Source organism: Eurosta solidaginis, chromosome 2 (genome assembly GCF_040869045.1).
Source record: "Eurosta solidaginis isolate ZX-2024a chromosome 2, ASM4086904v1, whole genome shotgun sequence".
In the NCBI taxonomy this organism is placed as follows: domain Eukaryota; kingdom Metazoa; phylum Arthropoda; class Insecta; order Diptera; family Tephritidae; genus Eurosta; species Eurosta solidaginis.
Genome location: NC_090320.1, coordinates 33,984,606 through 34,003,761, shown reverse-complemented (window position 1 = coordinate 34,003,761; position 19,156 = coordinate 33,984,606). Strand labels below are relative to the sequence as shown.

Below are 19,156 nucleotides of genomic sequence, written 5' to 3'. Positions count from 1 at the left end.
AATAGGCAGTTCTAACCAAAAATTTACTCAAGGTTAAATGGCTTGGGTGAAAAGAAAATTTTCTTTCGTGTTTGCTTATTTTTTATCACACCACCCAATTATCTATGAATAGTGTCCACAAAATTTACTTAAAACAAGTAAAGGTGTCTAAGCTCGGGTGTAACCGAACATTATATACTCAGCGTGTGCTTCAATTGTTCATTTCATTTCAGATAAATTACTTTTCTACATAACACGTGGTGCCGCCCGTTTAAAAGAAAAATGTCTCCCCATTTCCTCTTACAGTAAAAATTAAATAAAAAAAATAAATGTAAGGCGCGGTAACCGCCGAAGGGATCTAAGGCCGAGCTTCTCTTCCAATTTGCGTCGTGATCCTCTTGATTTTCCCTACAAATTGGCCGGACGGGACCTACATGATTTTATGCCGACTCCGAAGGCAGATGAGTTTTCACTGAGAGCTTTTCATGGCAGAAATACACCCGGAGCGCTTGCCAAACACTGCCGGGGGGGGCGACCCCGCTTAGAAAAATTTTTCTTCTAATTGAAAAACCTTATTTCTAAAATGTTTGATGTTGCTTTGCCCGGGGTTTGAACCCAGGGCATCCGGTGTGGTAGGCGGAGCACGCTACCATCACACCACGGTAAAAATTGATAAGTGAAATATCATTGATTAAAAAATCTTTTCTAAATTATAGCTTATTATTTTCGTCTACGACCCTTTTAAAAATCTTTTATATAAAAGTGGGCGTGTTCTTTAACCGATCTCGTCCATTTTGCCTAGAAATATTTCCTGCTATAGGGAAAATTTTATTACGATCCGTTAATTTTTCTTCGAGTTATGGCTCCCGAAACATAGAAAATTACTTACTTACTTAATTGGCGCTTAACCGTCTAAACGGTTATGGCCGTCCAACAAGGCGCGCCAGTCGCTCCTTCGCTCCGCCAACCGGCGCCAATTGGTCACACCAAGGGAGTTTAAATCGTTTTCCACCTGGTCCTTCCAACGGAGTGGGGGCCGCCCTCTACCTCTGCTTCCATAGGCGGGTTCCGATAGAAACACTTTCTTGGCCGGAGCATCATCTTTCATTCGCATAACATGGCCTAGCCAGCGCAGCCGCTGCGTTTTATTTCGCTGGACTATGTTGATGTCTGCGTATAGCTCGTACAGCTCATCACTAAATCTTCTTCGGTACTCGCCATCGTCAACGCGTAGAGGTCCATAAATCTTTCGAAGAACTTTTCTCTCGAACACTCCCAAATCCGCTTCATCTGCTGTTGTCATGGTCCATGCTTCTGCCCCATATAGCAGGACGGGTACGATAAGTGACTTGTAGAGTATGATTTTCGTTCGCTGAGAGAGGATTTTACTTTTCATTTGCCTACCTAGTCCAAACTAGCATTTATTGGCAAGATTGATTCTTCGCTGGATTTCAGTGCTGATGTTGTTGCTAGTGTTGATGCTGGTTCCCAAATAAACGAAGTCTTTTACTATTTCGAAATTATGGCTGCCAACAGTAGCGTGGTTGCCAAGGCGCATATGCGCTGACTCTTTGCTCGATGACAGCAGGTACTTCGTTTTGTCCTCATTCACCATCAAACCCATCTTTACCGCTTCTTTTTCCAGCTTGGAGTAAGCAGAACTAACAGCGCGGGTGTTTAGGCCGATGATATCAATGTCATCAGCATATGCCAGTAATTGCATGCTTTTATAGTATATTGTTCCAGTGCGGTTAAGTTCTGCAGCTAGTATAATTTTCTCCAGCATCAAATTAAAGAAATCGCACGATAGGGGGTCACCCTGTCTGAAACCTCGTTTAGTTTCGAACGGCTCGGAGAGGTCCTTCCCAATTCTGACTGAGCTGATGGTGTTGCTCAACGTCATTTTGCACAGCCGTATAAGTTTTGCGGGGAAACCAAATTCAGACATAGCGGCATATAGGCAGCTCCTTTTCGTGCTGTCGAAGGCGGCTTTAAAGTCGACGAAGAGGTGATGTGTGTCGATTCTCTTTTCACGGGTTTTTTCCAAGATTTGGCGCATTGTGAAAATCTGGTCGATGGTAGATTTACCAGGTCTGAAGCCGCACTGATAAGGTCCAATCAGCCGGTTCACGGTGGGCTTCAATCTTTCGCACAATACACTTGAAAGGACCTTATATGCGATATTAAGAAGGCTGATTCCACGATAGTTGGTGAATTTTGCAGTATCCCCCTTCTTGTGCACTGGGCAAAGAACACTTAGATTCCAACCGTCGGGCATGCTTTCGTCCGCCCATATTTTGCTAAGAAGCTGCTGCATGCGCCTTACCAACTCCTCGCCGCCGAACTTGAATAGCTCCGCAGGCAATCCATCAGCGCCCACGGCCTTGTTGTTTTTCAATCTGGTTATTGCTATTCTAACTTCGTCATAATCGGGCAGGGGGACATATATTCCATCATCATCGATTGCGGGATCGGGTTCTTCATCTCTGCGCGGTGAATTGCTGCCTCCATTTAGGAGAGCAGAGAAGTGTTCCCTCCATAATCTAAGCACTCTCTGGACATCAGTTACAAGGTCGCCGTTTTCATTCCTACAGGAGATTGCCCCGGTCTTAAAACCTTCCGTCTGTCGCCGTATTTTTTGGTAGAATTTTCGGGCGTTATTCCTGGTGGCTAGCATATCAAGCTCCTCGCACTCACGCCTTTCTGCTTCTGCTTTTTTCTTCCTGAAAAGGCGTCTCGCTTCCCTTTTCAACTCACGATAGCGTTCACACACTCCTCTTGTCGCGCTCGCTTTTAACGTAGCCCTGTAGGCAGCGTCTTTTCTTTCGGTTGCAACGCGGCATTCTTCATCATACCAGCTGTTTTTTCGTGGCCGCCGGTAACCAATTTTTTCCTCGGCGGCAGTATGAAGTGCTTTGGAGATATGCTCCCACTGCTCCTGTATTCCTTCAGGATGAGTTGTGCCCTCAGAGAGCAGGTGTGAGAGTCGAGTTGCGAAATCATTGGCAGTCTGTTGTGATTGAAGCTTTTCGACGTCTAGCTTTCCTTGTGTTTTTTGTTCCTTGTTTTTAGCCGCGTTGAGGCGGGTGCGTATTTTGGCTGCAACGAGATAATGGTCCGAATCGATGTTAGGTCCTCGGATCGTTCGCACATCTAAAACACTGGAGGCATGCCGTCCGTCTATCACAACGTGATCGATCTGATTGCGAGTATTTCGATCAGGAGACAGCCATGTAGCTTGATGTATCTTTTTATGCATAAACCTCGTGCTTGATATGACCATGTTTCGAGCACCGGCAAAGTCAATCAGCCTCAGTCCGTTAGGAGAAGTTTCATTGTGTAGGCTGAACTTTCCGACTGTAGGGCCAAAAACACCTTCTTTGCCCACCCTGGCGTTAAAGTCGCCAAGCACGACTTTTATATCATGACGGGGGCAGCGCTCGTATGTGCGTTCTAATTGTTCATAAAAAGTGTCTTTCACCTCATCGTCTTTCTCCTCTGTCGGCGCATGGGCGCAGATGAATGATATATTAAAAAATTTTGCTTTTATTCGGATAGCGGCGAGACGCTCGTCCACAGGCGTAAACGCCAGCACTTGGCGACAAAGTATCTCTCCCACCACGAATTCGACGCCGAAACTGCGCTTATTCGCATGGCCACTCCAATATATGTCACAATTTTTGATCTTCTTTCTTCCTTGCTTCGTCCAACGCATTTCTTGGATGGCGGTGATGTCAGATTTTGCTTTGACGAGGACATCAACCAGCCGGGCATCTGCACCAATCCCATTCAGGGAGCGGACGTTCCAGGTGCATGCCCTCAATTCATTGTCCTTCAAACGTTTGCCATGGTTGTCATCAATAGAGAGTGTATTTATCCGAGGCTTGTTGTTATATTTCATTGGAGTATGGTTTTACGTGGCGGGTCCCAAGCCCAGCGCACAATCCGCTCAGCGGGGGTGAAAATATTACTTGGCACGTTTATATAGCGAGCCGCTTGCTCCAAGACAGACGCCCGCTTGCAGCCGCACCTAGAGGTGTACAGACGCTGCCGATGAGATCCCCCGGCTAGCCCTTAAACCGATTATGTCAGAGTGGCCTAGCCAGGTTGTCGCCTTCTCACATTAGCTCACCGCTAAACGGGTGTTTAGCGGCTACCCAGAGGATACTTGGCCGCAAGCGACCGGCAGTAGTGAGCTGCTTGAACCGCATGCAAAAGAATCGCTCTGGCCATTCCCAGGTGAATGGCGGTCAGAAGCTTTCCCCACTTTCGTGGACTTCTACACACGGCCCCACCCTCCAACATAGAAAATTGCTTAGTCAAAAAAGGGGCGGTGCAACGCCCATTTTTTTTAATTTGAGGTTTTTCCTATTTATTGTTATAAATCCACTTGGGAAATGAAATGCCATTGATATAAAGCTCTTTTTTGCAAAGATATAGCTTATTTTATTCGTCCACGTCCCTTTTTAAAATCTTTTATATAAAAGTGGGCGTGGTCCTTAACCGATTTCGTAAATTTTTCTTCAAATCGTTCCTTATAGTAAAAGCAACCTCTCTGCCGAATTTTGTTACGATAGGTTTAACGATTTTTGATTTATGATTAATAATATTTGTAAAATCGATTTTATTATAAGTGGGCGGTGCCACGCCCATTTAGAAAAATTTTTCAAATTTCAACATTCTAGGTGTATTATTTACTAAATTATCAGGTTTTTTGTGTTTTCCAAAATTTTATATATATAAATAGTGGGCGTGGTTATCATCCGATTTCGCTCATTTTCAATACAAATCTATTCCAGGTCCAGGTAAGCTCAGGTGAAGATATCTCAATATTTACTCAAGTTATCGTGGTAACAGACAGACGGGCGGACGGACGGACGTGGCTCAATTAAATTTTTTTTCGATACTGATGATTTTGATATATGGAAGTCTATATCTATCCCGATTCCTTTATACCTGTACAACCAACCGTTATCCAATAAAAGTTAATATACTCTGTATGCAAAGCACGCTGGATATAAAAATAGTCTTAAACCAACTAACATCCGAGAATTTGTACTCAAATGTACTCCCATTTCAATGTTAACTGTTAACAGTTTCAACTGCATGCAACTGTGGATCACAAAAAAACGCCTTCTCATTGAGTATATGTTGGTTTAAGAAGACTATTTCCATCGCTTTTTAAGTCTAAAGTACTTATACATAATTGGGAGGTGTGAATGAGAAGTACGCAAAAACGAAAGGAGATTTTTTTTTTCATTCAAGCCATTCGAGTAAATTTTTGGTTAGAAGTGCGTAATTAAAATTTCAATGCCCTTAATGACGCAAAATACAAAATATTTATACAGCTTTTTGAAATAACATTTCTCTAGAAATTTCTTAGTTATTTGCTTTGTATTTTTATGATGTGTACAAAGCGTACACTTAGTTAGTTTCATATGTTTGCAAACTGCTAATATGTTCTATCGTATACTACCACATAACCAGAGTTGGGAGCAGTGCAATAAATGTTGAGTACAACATCAAGATCCTGTTCAAAGTGTAAATGAGACCTTAATTTGTAATGGATTAAAGCATTCCATTTCTCTTATGTTCGTAAAATTATTATAGGACACAAGCTTATATAAAGTCGTGACGATAGTTTTTTTTTTTTTTTGCTATGGAAGAAGTAAAGACAAAACAAATAAGGAAGGCTAAGTTCGGGTGTAACCGAACATTACATACTCAGCTGAGAACTTTGGAGACAAAATAAGGGAAAATCACCATATAGGAAAATAAACCCAGGGTAACCCTGGAATGTGTTTGTATGACATGGGTATCAAATGGAAGGTATTAAAGAGTATTTTAAAAGGGATTGGGCCTTAGTTCCATAGGTGGACGCCTTTTCGAGATATCACCATAAAGGTGGACCAGGGGTGACTCTAGAATGTGTTTGTACGATATGGGTATCAAATGAAAGGTGTTAATGAGTATTTTAAAAGGGAGTGGACCTTAGTTCTATAGGTGGACGCCTTTTCGAGTCATCGCCATAAAAGTGGACCAGGGGTGACTCTAGAATGTGTTTGTACGATATGGGTATCAAATGAAAGGTGTTAATGAGTATTTTAAAAGGGAGTGGGCCTTAGTTCTATAGGTGGACGCTTTTTCGAGATATCGCTATAAAGGTGGACCAGGGGTGACTCTAGAGTGTGTTTGTACGATATGGGTATCAAATGAAAGGTGTTAATGAGTATTTTAAAAGGGAGTGGGCCTTAGTTCTATAGGTGGACGCTTTTTCGAGATATCGCTATAAAGGTGGACCAGGGGTGACTCTAGAGTGTGTTTGTACGATATGGGAATCAAACGAAAGGTGTTAATGAGTATTTTAAAAGGAAGTGGGCCTTAGCTCTATAGGTGGACGCCTTTGCGATATATCGCCATAATGGTGAACCAGGGGTGACTCTACAATTTGTTTCTACGATATGGATATCAAATGAAAGGTGTTAAAGAGTATTTTAAAAGGGAGTGGACCTTAGTTCTATAGGTGGATGCCTTTTCCAGATATCGCCATAAAGGTGGACCAGGGGTGACTCTAGAATGCGTTTTTACGATATGGGTATCAAATGAAAGGTGCTAATGATTATTTAAAAGGGAGTGGCCCTTAGTTCTATAGGTGGACGCCGTTTCGAGATATCGCCATAAAGGGGGACCAGGGGTGACTCTAGAATGCGTTTGTACGATATGGGTATCAAATGAAAGGTGTTAATAATTATTTAAAAGGGAGTGCGCCTTAATTCTGTAGGTGGACGCCTTTTCAAGATAACGCCATAAGGGTGGACCAGGGGTGACTCTATAATGTGTTTGTACGATATGGGTATCAAATTAAAGGTATTAATGAAGGTTTTGAAAGGGAATGGCCCTTAGTTGTATATGTGAAGGCGTCAATAAACCAATCCAATCACTATGTTTCATCCCTCTTTTCGTATTTGGTATAGAATTATGGTTTTTTTTTTCATTTTTCGAAATTTTCGATATCGAAAAAGTGGACGGGGTCATAGTCGGATTTCGCCCATTTTTAACACCAAGATAAAGTGAGTTCAGATAAGTACGTGAACTAAGTTTAGTAAAGACATATCGATTTTTGCTCAAGTTATCGTATTAACGGCCGAGCGGAAGGTCAGACGGTCGACTGTGTAAATTTTTGTTCGACTTATGGCATTAAAATTATTCTAAACAAATTAAATGAAAAAGGGCGGAGCCACGCCGACTTTGAAAATTTCTTTTATTTTTGTATTTTGTTGCACCATATCATTACTGTAGTTGAATCTTGACATAATTTACTTATATACTGTAAAGATATTTAATTTTTTCTTAAATTTGACTTTTACAATTTTTTTTTAAAGTGGGCGTATTCTTCATCCGATTTTGCTAATTTTTATTAAGCACACATATAGTAATATGAGTAATGTTCCTGCCAAATTTCATCATGATATCTTCAACGGCTGCCAAATTACAGCTTGCAAAACTTTGAAATTACCTTCTTTTAAAAGTGGGCGGTGCCACTCCTCTTGTCCAAAATTTTACTAATTTTCGATTCTGCGTTATAAGTTCAACCCATCTACCAAGTTTCATCGCTTTAGCAGACTTTGGTAATGAATTATCGCGCTTTTTCGATTTTTTGGAATTTTAGATATCGAAAAAGTGGGCGTGGTTATAGTCTGATATCGTTGATTTTAAATGGCGATCTGAGATGAGTGCCCAGGAACCTACAGACCAAATTTCATCAAGGTACCTCAAAATTTACTCAAGTTTTCGTGTTAACGGACAGACGGACGGACATGGCTCAATCAAATTTTTTTTCGATACTGATAATTTTGATATATGGAAGTCTATATCTATCTCGATTCCTTTATACATGTACAACCAACCGTTATCCAATCAAAGTTAATATACTCTGTGTGCAAAGCACGCTGAGTATAAAAATAGGGAGGGGTCGCATTTGCCACAAATGTGTCGTCATAACAAGTGCACCGAAGAAGAACGTACTTCAGCTTTAAACACTATCTCAATCCCTCATGGTCTGTACTTCCGATAGTCGAACTGAGCGTACTGGAACTTTGACAACCATTTTCTCCTTGTTTCCCAGATAGACGAGATGTGCAACCAAACAACCAATGGTTGCTGTGCTGTCCGCCGCCATTTTGAACGAACTTATTCTTGAACCAATTGTTGCTGATTTTTGCAGGGCTATTCGATACTCCTAATTAAACATTTCGTTCAGTCAATGAGCCTGCATATATTTTTAGGGAGCATTTTGTAACTTCCTGAAGTTCCAACAGCATATAGCTGCGCATATTTTGAAACCAAATCTGTGCAAGAACTGGACATTCGCACACGTAGAACGTAGCTGCTTCTTTGAGTTCTCCTCACCGCAACTCCTGCAAATGCTGCTCCAAGAGCTCCCCAGCAGCCAGTGTCCCGTGATTGTGGCAATATTTCTCAAAGTTCCTTTTCTTGACTTATTCAACAGGTCCTCTAACTATCATAAGCCGGACAAATTTCCTTGATTGTCCTGCAGATGTCCGAGTACTACCAGTTAAACAACGCTATCTCCTAGAATCTGCTATTCAGGTTTCTGTTGATTGATTTGAGTGGATAATGCATCTTGACCGTATCCACAGCATCCAGCAGACCCCTGCCTTTGCGAGCTCGTCTGCTTTTCTTTGCCATTAATGTTCCTGTGACCCATATAAATGTGAAGTTTGAGAAGTTAGCTGTGACATAAAGCGATCTCTTGCAGTTGCTGACGGCCTCGGAAGATGTAATGGGGGAATTAAGCGCTGAGTCACTGTCTGAAAATATGCATAACTCGCGCTCTCTCACCGATTTCTCCGACAGGTTTGTACATGGCCTCTCTTAAAACACAGATCTTCCGCTGGGACGGGATTGCGGACTGTCATCGACGCGAATTGGGTACTCACTGTATATCTTTCTACCACGATCCGCTGATGGTTGATTGGTTCCTGTGCCGATAGGGCGAAAGTTAGACCACTCTTTCCAAATGCAAACCCATTGATTCATTCATTCACTCATTGGCCCTTAACTGACAAGATGATTATGAACCTGACTTTACAAATAAAGCCAGCCATCCCTGTCGATTCTTCGCTCAGCCAACTGGCGCCAATTTGTCACACTAAGGGAGTTTAAATCATTTTCCACCTGGTCCTTCCAGCGCAGTGGGGGCCGCCCTCTTCCTCTGCTTCCATTGGTGGGTTCCGAAAAAAAATACTTTCTTAGCTGGAGCGTCATCTTTCATTCGCATAACATACCCTAGCCAGCCTAACCGCTGCGTTTTAATTAGCTGGACTATGTTGATGTCTGCGCAAAGCTCGTACAGCTTATCATTAAATCTTCTTCGGTAATCGCCAAAGCGTACAGGTCCATAAATCTTCCCCTCTCAAAGCTCAAACAGCTCATCATTAAACCTCGTTCAATACACGCCTTTGGTATCACCGAAGAGACGTTTATCTTCGAAAGAACTTTTCTCATGAATATTTCAAGGTTTCGCCCATCTTCTCTCTACAATGTCCCTAATTCCAAGGCAAACATCAGGACAGATATGATGACAGACTTATAAGACGTAATCGTCGATAGAGGAATTTACCTTTCAATTGCCTACTCAGTCCAAGGAAGCACTTGTTGGCAAGAGTAATTCTGACTTTGATTTGTAGGCTGATATTCTTTTCGATGTTAAAGTTCTTCACAGTGATATGGCTGCCATGGCGCTAATGCGCCGATTCTTTCTTTTAAACCAGCAAATATCTCGTACTTCGGCCACAGCAAGAGCTTAAATTTTTCGCCGATTATCCAAGCCAGGGAAGGGAGAACGGTCGATGTGATATAGCAGCATACTGCTTTCAATTCGATACAGAATGGTGCATGTCGACTCCCTTAATGTGAGTCTTCTCCAAGACTTGGCGTTTCATGTAAATCTGGTCGATAGAAGATTTGTCAGATTTGAATCAATCCAATCAGTTAATTGACTTTGAGTTTCAAACTTATGCGCAGTACGCAAAATTTTGTGTAGGAGTTTGGAGTATTGATATTCTCTCTTCGTCATAGTTTGGTTATGGAACATATATTCCATCGTCAGGGATCGGGTTATCGGGTTACACATATGCCTCCCTATTTAGCAATGTGTTAATGGACTAATTAAGTCTTAACCTGGCAAGCGAAGGGCACGAGCACAAAACATGCTCGATCATTTTCCCCTACCCGCACGTGTTAATTTAAAGGCAAGTGACGATAGAAGGCAGTATCTAGTCAGAATGCCCGTCATGAGTCTACAGTCCTTCCTTTTGTATGATAGAAGCAACTTTGTTAGTGTAAGGTTGTAAGACCTACACATAATCTTCGACAGCCCCGGGCTTGGACCTCCACGCCTTTCCCGCTTGTCGATCATGTGCATCTTTCGCCTTCTCTTAATCTTGCCCAATCCAATTGGGACGTCTATGGAGCAAGCTTCAAGGGAAGCGCCCTTTTTAGCTATTTCATCCGCTTTTTCATTGCCATATATTCTCCTATGACCTGCGTCCCAATATAGATATATTCCCTTTTTCCTGTCCCGATTCTTTCCAGGGACTGCTTACACTGTAACACACTTTTAGATGCTGTGCTATGCGAGATTATTAATTGCTGCCTGGCTGTCAATATAAAATTTAACACGGCTGCAGTTTAAGCTACTTTCTTCCAGTGTTTCTACTGCTTTGGTTACGGCTAATACTTCCGCTTGAAAAACGCTACAGTGATCTGGCTACTAGTAGGATCTGTTTATTTCCGGGTCAGCACAGTATACCGCATACCCTAATCCTTCTACTACTTTGGAACCATCTTTATGCACATGTGGCTTTAAGAGCTCCCTCGAAGCGCAGATAGGAAATCTGGTTGTCTGTTCGTCCTATAATTAATGATGCTATACTACTATCGCCACATGGTCTGCGCTCAAGCTGAAGCGAGGCAGTGAGCCTTGTTGCAGTTGTTAACGGTATGTTCTTTGCTACCAGGTCGTCATAAGAAAAAGAAGATCTCATACACTCATTTGGAAAAAGTATACGGTTCCTAGCCTACCACGATGCCACTTCCTACCATTATAACTTATGCAACTAAACCCCTTTTCGCTGCCCCTCCCCCTTTCTCCTCACTCGCACTTCCACTTGTTGTTGGGTTCATTGAATTTGATGGCACTAACAGCCATTGCCTGCAACAACGAACAATAAATTTCGCTGGTGAAAGACGTTTAAGCGTTAAGTTCTTTCAAAACAAAACATATATTACTATAACAACAACACCAATAAAAAGCATTTACAAGTGTCACAATAAAAATATAAAAACAGTAAAAACAATGAATGCGCTTAAGCGCTTAGCCACCCACCTATTAAACCATCCTTCCAACGAAACTCACTTTTAGCAAAATTCATTCTTTGTTTAGTGAAACAAAAACCAACTTTATGCTTGAGCGCCTAAAAGTAGACAAAGTGTGAGAGCGGAAATACCAATTGGCAACACATAGGCATGAACGAAGGAGTGCAAACAGAAAGAGGATAAGGGAGTAAAAATCTAAATACAAAAAGGTGCAGTAAACGGAAATAGTAAGAAGAAGCATAAAAAGGAAATATGTTGAGCCTATAAGTACTTAGACTACAGTTTTACGAGGTAACGCTCATCTCTTGTAACTTAATGCATTTCAACACATAACTGTTTCAATCTCATGCGGCTCAAGAGTGTGTGTTTGTTTCAAAAAGCCCATCAGCAACATATCTAACCTATATTTAACCACTCAGGCAGACATGGTGGCATTTAATCAGTGACATAGCGCAATCAGAGTAGCGAACAGCCCTAAAGCGTACTGAAACAAATACCATAGCATAATTTTGGGCTGAACATGCATTTGGCTTCAGTATTAAAGCTGGAGACATTGGTGCTTTATCAGTAACCGTATCGGTAACCTTTTAACAGCTGATTCGACCAACCTTAAGCTGGAGACATTGGTGCTTTATCGGTAACCGTATCGGTAACCTTTTAACAGCTGATTCGACCAACCTTATGAGAATCAATGCAATCGATTATTGGTGCCGCTAAAGTCGTAACCGTATCGTAGCCAACCAATTGGGTTTTGGTTTACCGTCGTAACGATAAACAGCTGATTACGTTAGGGATACGGATACAGCGATACGACATACGGCACCAATGACTCCGGCTTTATGAGAATCAATGCAATCGATTATTGGTGCCGCTAAGGTCGTAACCGTATCGTAGCCAACCAATTGGGTTTTGGTTTACCGTCGTAACGATAAACAGCTGATTACGTTAGGGATACGGATACAGCGATACGACATACGGCACCATTGACTCCGGCTTAAAGTAGCACAAAAATTTGTATTCGCTACTTGCTGAAAGCGATCCAAAAACCAGCATAACCGCGACATTGCAGAATGATGAAGTAAGAGGTAGAGAAAAAGTGTAACAGGGCAGGAAGGATAGCAAATGGCAAAAGTTTAATGGTTCGGTTCTTCTTTTCTTTTTTCATGCTATGATTTTTTCAGCTTTACCTATTTTTTTGTAACTCGCTAATATGTTTGAAGAGTCTTTTAAGCTTGCAAGTTTTAATAAATATAGCAGTTATTTGTGTATGTTCTTTGAAATACAAACCTTTTTAAGTTTTTTGTGCTATTTTAGCATTGCAATATTTGACGTTGGAAAAAAATGCGTTTTATTTTTTATTTTAGAAACGATTTTTATAACAAACACATATCACTAAAATTATGCAATTTTCGTAATCATTTCATGCCTAAAGAATAAAAAAAATTTCGATTACATTTGTTGCATACTTTTCGGCGCTTTGTCGTAAATTGCTCACAAATAATAACTCAACTACATTTGATATTTCACTTTTCATTTAGTTTTTCAAGGCAAACTTTTAAAAAACAATATTTTAGTTGAACCAGCAAACTTTTGCACGCAGTCAACTTCACGTCAGAGCACAACTGCCAGCTGTAGTGCCTAAAAGTAGGCATCACTCTTAGTGACATTATGTTAGTGTTCCCATACTAATCAAAAAAAGTTACGTTTTTATATTCCGTTATGCTATCACTAGGCCCTGTTTATATAACGTGTTTATCTTTAGTTTCGTACCTAAATTCCAAGCGTTGATTAAATAACTGGATTACTCTTTTTAATTTTTAGTTAATGGTTAATCATTAGTGTTGTACCGGTGGATAACCAGAATACAACATAACCGGCCTTTTTTCTGCCATCCGGTTATCATGCCGGATATTTCTTAAAATTTAATCCGCGAGAGTTTCATTGTGAAAAAGTTCGGAATGTATAATTTTTTCTTATTTTTTATTAATTTACACGTAATTTTTCTTGTGTTCTTGGTTTTTTTTATTACGTTAAGTTAAGTCAAAAGTCCTTAAAAAAATGCTCAAGAAAAATTTCGTTTCTCAAAATCTCTCAAGAAAACTCATACGCTTTCTGGTACCTTTTTCCGAAAAAAGGTTTATTATTTTTTGAGCGACGACCATATACGAAGGCAGTCGGTTAAATAGCAGGAATAACGGCCAATTAAACTTCCTTAACCCCAACGCCATAGTCGTAACCATACCCATATCCATAACCATCTCCAATGTGATCGATTAATGTTGCCTTAACCTAAAAATCGTGAAAATTTCATAAAAATTAAGAAAACGCAAAAAATTACAAACATATTGCACAAAAAATAAGTATCTCAGTCATAACGTATACAAAACAATGAATAAAATCTACTAAAAGTTATTAAATTCACCAACTCAAATATTTGTAGGTTATTGATATGGCGAGAAACCAAAAACCAATTGGTTGGCTATGGTATGGTTATGGCGTTAGCGTTATATTATGGGACCATTAGCTGGAGACATTGGTGCTTTATCGGTAACTGTATCGGTAACCTTTTAACAGCTGATTCGACTAACCTTATGAGAATCAATGCAATCGATTATTGGTGACGCTAAAGTCGTAACCGTATCGTAGCCAACCAATTGGGTTTTGGTTTACCGTCGTAACGATAAACAGCTGATTACGTTAGGGATACGGATACAGCAATACGACATACGGCACCAATAACTCCAGCTATTAATCGATTACATTGATAGGTTCGATCAGCTGTTTTATCTGGTTATGGTTTTATGGTAAAAATTAACCGTGATAAAATAAAAATTACTGTTCAAAAATTTAAATTTGATAAGGATCTTTTGACAAGACAACTGCAAGATACAAATTTTGAAAATATTATGAGGAGCAATAGCGGTCTAAGCGACGTGGCTAGTATTTTAAGTAATAAAATAAAAGAGTCCATTGATAAAATGATCACTACTAAAATGGTTACAAAAAAGAAAAAGTTTGATGGGTGGTTTGGGAACAATCTACGCAAAATGAAGAGTACTAAAATACAATTATACAAGTTAGCCAGGTGGAACAATTCGTTTGCGGATTGGCGAAATTATAAAGATTATAGAAACTACTATACTAAGGAGCTCCAAAGTGCGCGAAACAAATATATATCTAATAAAATTGGTACTTCAAATACCAAAAAGCAATGTGGAGAACAATAAAGCAACTCGTATTAAACGAAGAAAGAACTGAAATAGGCAAAATAATTGTGAAAGGCCATGAACTAAAAAATAAAGTGGACATAGCTAATGAGCTTAATACATTTTTTATTAAAAGTGTTGAAGAGCTCAACAGAGATATTCCCCAAGTGTCATATACTAACTATGTTAAGTCATGTGGAACGCAATTTAAATTTAAAACATTGGACTTAAACGATCTCTTTAGAGTTATTAAAATCATGAACCATAAAGAAGATTATAACCGCATCTCGACAAAAATTATACTGCGCGCCTTCGAAATAATAGGACCAACCCTCCTGAAAATTATTAATAATTCTCTAAAGAGTGGTGAACTTCCCAGCAACTGGAAAATATCCATGGTGGTACCAGTGGAAAAAGTAAAAAACGCGGTGAATCCGCAAGAGTTTCGACCAATTAATATGTTAATGACCGAGAGTAAAATACTTGAGAAAGTGGTACACAAGCAATTGGAAGCCTATATGGAGAAGAATCAACTGATATTCGAAAACCAATCAGGATTCCGGCAGCGACATAGCTGTGAGACAGCGTAAAATTTAGTAATTTCTCACTGGAAATCAGAAATGAATGAGGGAAAATGCATAGCTGCTGTATTTCTGGACTTCAAGCGATCATTCGAAACAATTGACAGGTGTATTTTGGTAGAGAAAATGAGAAGGTATGGAATTGATGGAGTCGAAAATCAGTGGTTCGAAAGCTACTTGAGTAACAGATAGCAACGCACGAAAGTCGCAGAAGGCATCTCAGAGCCTGCACAAATAACACTAGGCGGACCACAAGGTGCAGTGCTTGGTACTCTTCTGTTCCTAATATATATTAGTGATATGGAAAATATACTACAAGGAGTTGAAATCTGTCAATTTTCAGATGATACACTACTATATACTACCGGAAATTCATGTCAGGAGTGTATTGCTAGGTTGAACTATAACTTTAAATTTATCTATAACTATATTAGTATGAACAAGCTAAAACTCAACGTTAAAAAAACGAAAGCAATTGTAATCAATGGCGAATCGGAAGATAATATTATAGTTAATGATGAAATAATAGATAAAGTTGACGAAATTAAATATCTAGGCATTGTCATCGACAAAAAATTAAATTTCGATAAGCATATAGATTATATCTGAAGTTAAATCTCGAAAAAAATTGGATTTTTCCGGAGAATTCGCAAAAATATATCTATCAATAGCGCCGTAAAGATATTTAATGTAATAATCAAGCCACATTTGGAATACTGTTCGACCATTTTATTCCTGGGATCCACACAGATGAAAAACAGGCTGCAAAAACTACAAAAAAAAGGGATGCGGTGCATACTATTATGTAATAGGCTGACACCAATCACATATATGTTAGAAACTCTGAAATAGTTAAATGTCAATCAAAGAACAATTATGAACGTACTTCTTTTTGTGTTTAAAATGAAATATCACCTACTACCAAAGTACTTAACGAGCCAAATAGCATATGTAGGAGATGTGCAATCCTACGGCTTAAGGAACAAGAATGATTTTAGAATTAAATTTTATAAATCCAATAAGGCACAAAGTGTTTTAATGTATAAAGGCCTAAAACTTTTTAATGAATTGCCAAGCAATATAAAAAACGAAAGAAATATTAATGTATTTAAAAGACTGACATTATAGCTCACAATGAGCCAATTAGCTATTGCTCATGTTGATAACTAGGCATACTTCTAAAATCTCAAGAGTTGTTTCGAAACAGTGGCTCAACTCGAGAATCATAGCGTACTAAGCAAAAGAGGGAAATTTTTTTTAAAGCCAAAAATGTTATTACTTAAATTGAAAAAATTTAATTACCAACTTGTGGTTCTCTAACTGGACTCAAATGTAAGATTCAATACTAAAGTATTGTAACGAAAATAAAATAAAATTTATATATTTTTTTTTGATAAATTACGCTTCATTACTGCTATCAACCAAGTGTTTATTTCTCACAATAAACAGCTGTTGGTTTTGGTGGTACCACCTTGTAGATTCTTTTTTAAATCCAGCTCAACTCGATATCTAATGTAGGATATCAACTGGGGAAATGTGTTGAACATTCATTTGAGAACTGTACATTTCTCAAAATCTCTCAAAATGGAGATAATAGGTTGGTAATGATAATAAAGTTGGAGATGAACTCGGGGACTATCTGGTTTAAGAATAATTAAATAATAATGTTGGATATAACCTCCGGAACTAGATATATATTTCGCTTGAGAAATATTTTTTCCATGTTTGTTGGGTAAACAAAAACCAACTGTTGTCGTATCTACAAATTATCTAGATAATAAACAACCAAAGTTATCGCACAAAAATGCCTACCCCAAAGACGGCCTTAAACTGTGGTCGAAAAACTGCTCGGAAGTTTAACTAGAGTTTGAATTTGACTAGAGTTTAAACAAACTTAGTTTAAGCTTAGCTTAACCAACTACTGAAAACCCGGGCCTTACTGAACACAACTTCTGTTTAGCAGTAACCGGATTTAATTTAGGGCCGTCTTTGACCATCTTCAGTTATCCGATCTATAAGCTATCGACATTTTCGTTTTCTCCATGAAAATTGAAGCTTCGTGTCTCAGTTAAGTTCAAGGAAAAATGGTTGACAAAACTGAGCTGTTTCCGATTTGTTACAAAATATTCACAATTACCAATTTAACCGGGGGTTGATCACTTTGTGTTGGTAGAAATGAAAATATGTTAGGTTGAATCTAATCAAACTGGATAGGCTGAAAACGACCCTTAATATATTACTAATAAATTCCAAAGGGTCTGGCATCGCCGTATTTAGGAACGCCAGCCAACTTCACGTTTAGCAGCTCTACCATTTGTCAAATTTCGCTTTCTCTTTCTTTCTTTTTTGCCTTCATTGACGAGTGTTAACAATTTTATATTTTCCTCGAAAGGTATGCAATTTCTACAATATTAGCGTAAAAACAATCACGTAACCAAAGAACATTTGTTTAATAATCATCTCTTTATATATTGACAGAAATCAAAATGGAAAACGACGCCGGCGAGTCTGTTGATTTGTACTGCCCAAGGAAATGGTATGTTTCTAAGACGAAACACGTGTTGACTAAGTACTCGCATTATTAATAACTTTATTATTTTACAGCTCTGCATCCAACAGAATCATCCACGCTAAAGATCATGCTTCAGTGCAATTGAACATTGTTGATGTCGACCCTGAAACTGGCCGCATGACTGTTGGTGCTAAGACCTACGCCATTTGCGGTGAAATCCGTCGTATGGGCGAATCTGATGATTGTATAGTGCGTTTGGCCAAGAAAGATGGTTTGATTACCAAGTAAGTATGAGCAAATGAGGTGTCGAGGGTTTATTCATGTTTTGATTGCTTACTTTAACATTTTTATTGCAGGGCTTTCTAAATGTACATACACCTATGCTTAAATAAAGTTGCAGGTTCTTTTATTACTTTAACTGGAAATACTTGGCGTTTTTAATCTGATAGTTCGAATCTGAAGAGAAACTGCAAAGTTGTCGCCAAAGTTTCAGATTGTTATAATATGACAACGTTTAAATTATAAATAATAATTTGCTTGCCTCTAAAGTCACAAGCTGCTGTGCAATTAGGCCTGCGGGTTGTGACCACAGAATTTTCTCAATTTGAAATTGTCTATCACTAACTTGACCTCTAACGTTGGATATGAAAAAAATATGTTAATCGATATATATTTTCAGTGTTTGTTGGATACACTTCCAAGCTAGATCCGAAGCAAACAAACACCAAACTCTACCGCCCAGTTTCGACTTAGGTGTTATCCTAATAATATTTCCTGTTCGTAATTTGATCACTTTGCATTGGATAGTATCCTTTCTAAGTGGCGATTATGTTCATCAATCTTAAAAACTCCACTGGCTAATTGAATTTCATAATTTCATCAGAGGGTTCAAGATACACTTCAAAAGTCCAAGACTTGTGCTGGCAAAAGTTCTGCCTGATAAGAAAAATACGTATGCGGGTAATGGATTTGCTAGCTAATACCATCGCGTCACGATTTTTAACACCCGTTTTATGTTTTAAAATGTTTGCGACCTTTGGTGACATTCCTTCGAAGTATTTTTCAATAACCTTTTTCTCAGAATTAATTCCATGGGAATGCTGATAAATAAAACCGAATCCAAGTGCCTAAGAACTTTAGTTCGAGATTTGCTCTGCATATTTTTTTAACCTTACCATAATCCAAAGTGGGACAAAGTACCCTTTGGAATCTTCTCTATCTCAACATCCTAAATAGTAGCTCTACAGTACTGTGACGCGTAAAAACAATGACGCCTCGTGAAACCTGATATTGTCGCCGACCAAATCATCGACGACCTTATTTACAACAGACACTGCAAATGTCGCCCATATTGGACGTCCGCGTCTATGGCATTACGTTACCGGCTGTCTTACACCCATAAGTACCTAAAATCCAGAGCCGTAATAAAATCCTGAAATCTCTTGCCGGCAGCACTTTGGGTAAAGACAAAAAATCGA

The 19,156-nt window shown here is 39.2% G+C and overlaps 2 protein-coding genes across 3 annotated transcripts in view; one reads left to right on the top strand and one right to left on the bottom strand.

Annotated features, from left to right (window-relative positions):
• LOC137239533 (ankyrin repeat domain-containing protein 29) overlaps positions 1-12,925 on the bottom strand; it is a 237,117-nt gene extending 224,192 nt beyond the window's left edge. The window contains exon 1 of the mRNA XM_067764955.1: positions 12,667-12,925. The gene's annotated coding sequence lies outside the window, so the exon portion shown is untranslated. The remainder of the gene's footprint in view (positions 1-12,666) is intronic.
• A 4,531-nt stretch (positions 12,926-17,456) lies between these two features.
• Positions 17,457-18,103, top strand: RpS21 (ribosomal protein S21). Of its 2 annotated transcripts, XM_067769413.1 has the most exons (4): positions 17,457-17,558; positions 17,645-17,702; positions 17,771-17,962; positions 18,035-18,103. In XM_067769413.1, exons 2-4 carry the CDS (start codon positions 17,653-17,655, stop codon positions 18,042-18,044), a joined length of 252 nt encoding a protein of 83 aa, XP_067625514.1. In that variant the 5' UTR covers positions 17,457-17,558; positions 17,645-17,652; the 3' UTR covers positions 18,045-18,103. The 2 variants fall into 2 exon arrangements, with proteins under 2 accessions (XP_067625514.1, XP_067625515.1); XM_067769414.1 differs by lacking the exon at positions 18,035-18,103 and having other exon boundaries at positions 17,771-17,966.
• Positions 18,104-19,156: the final 1,053 nt, after the last annotated feature.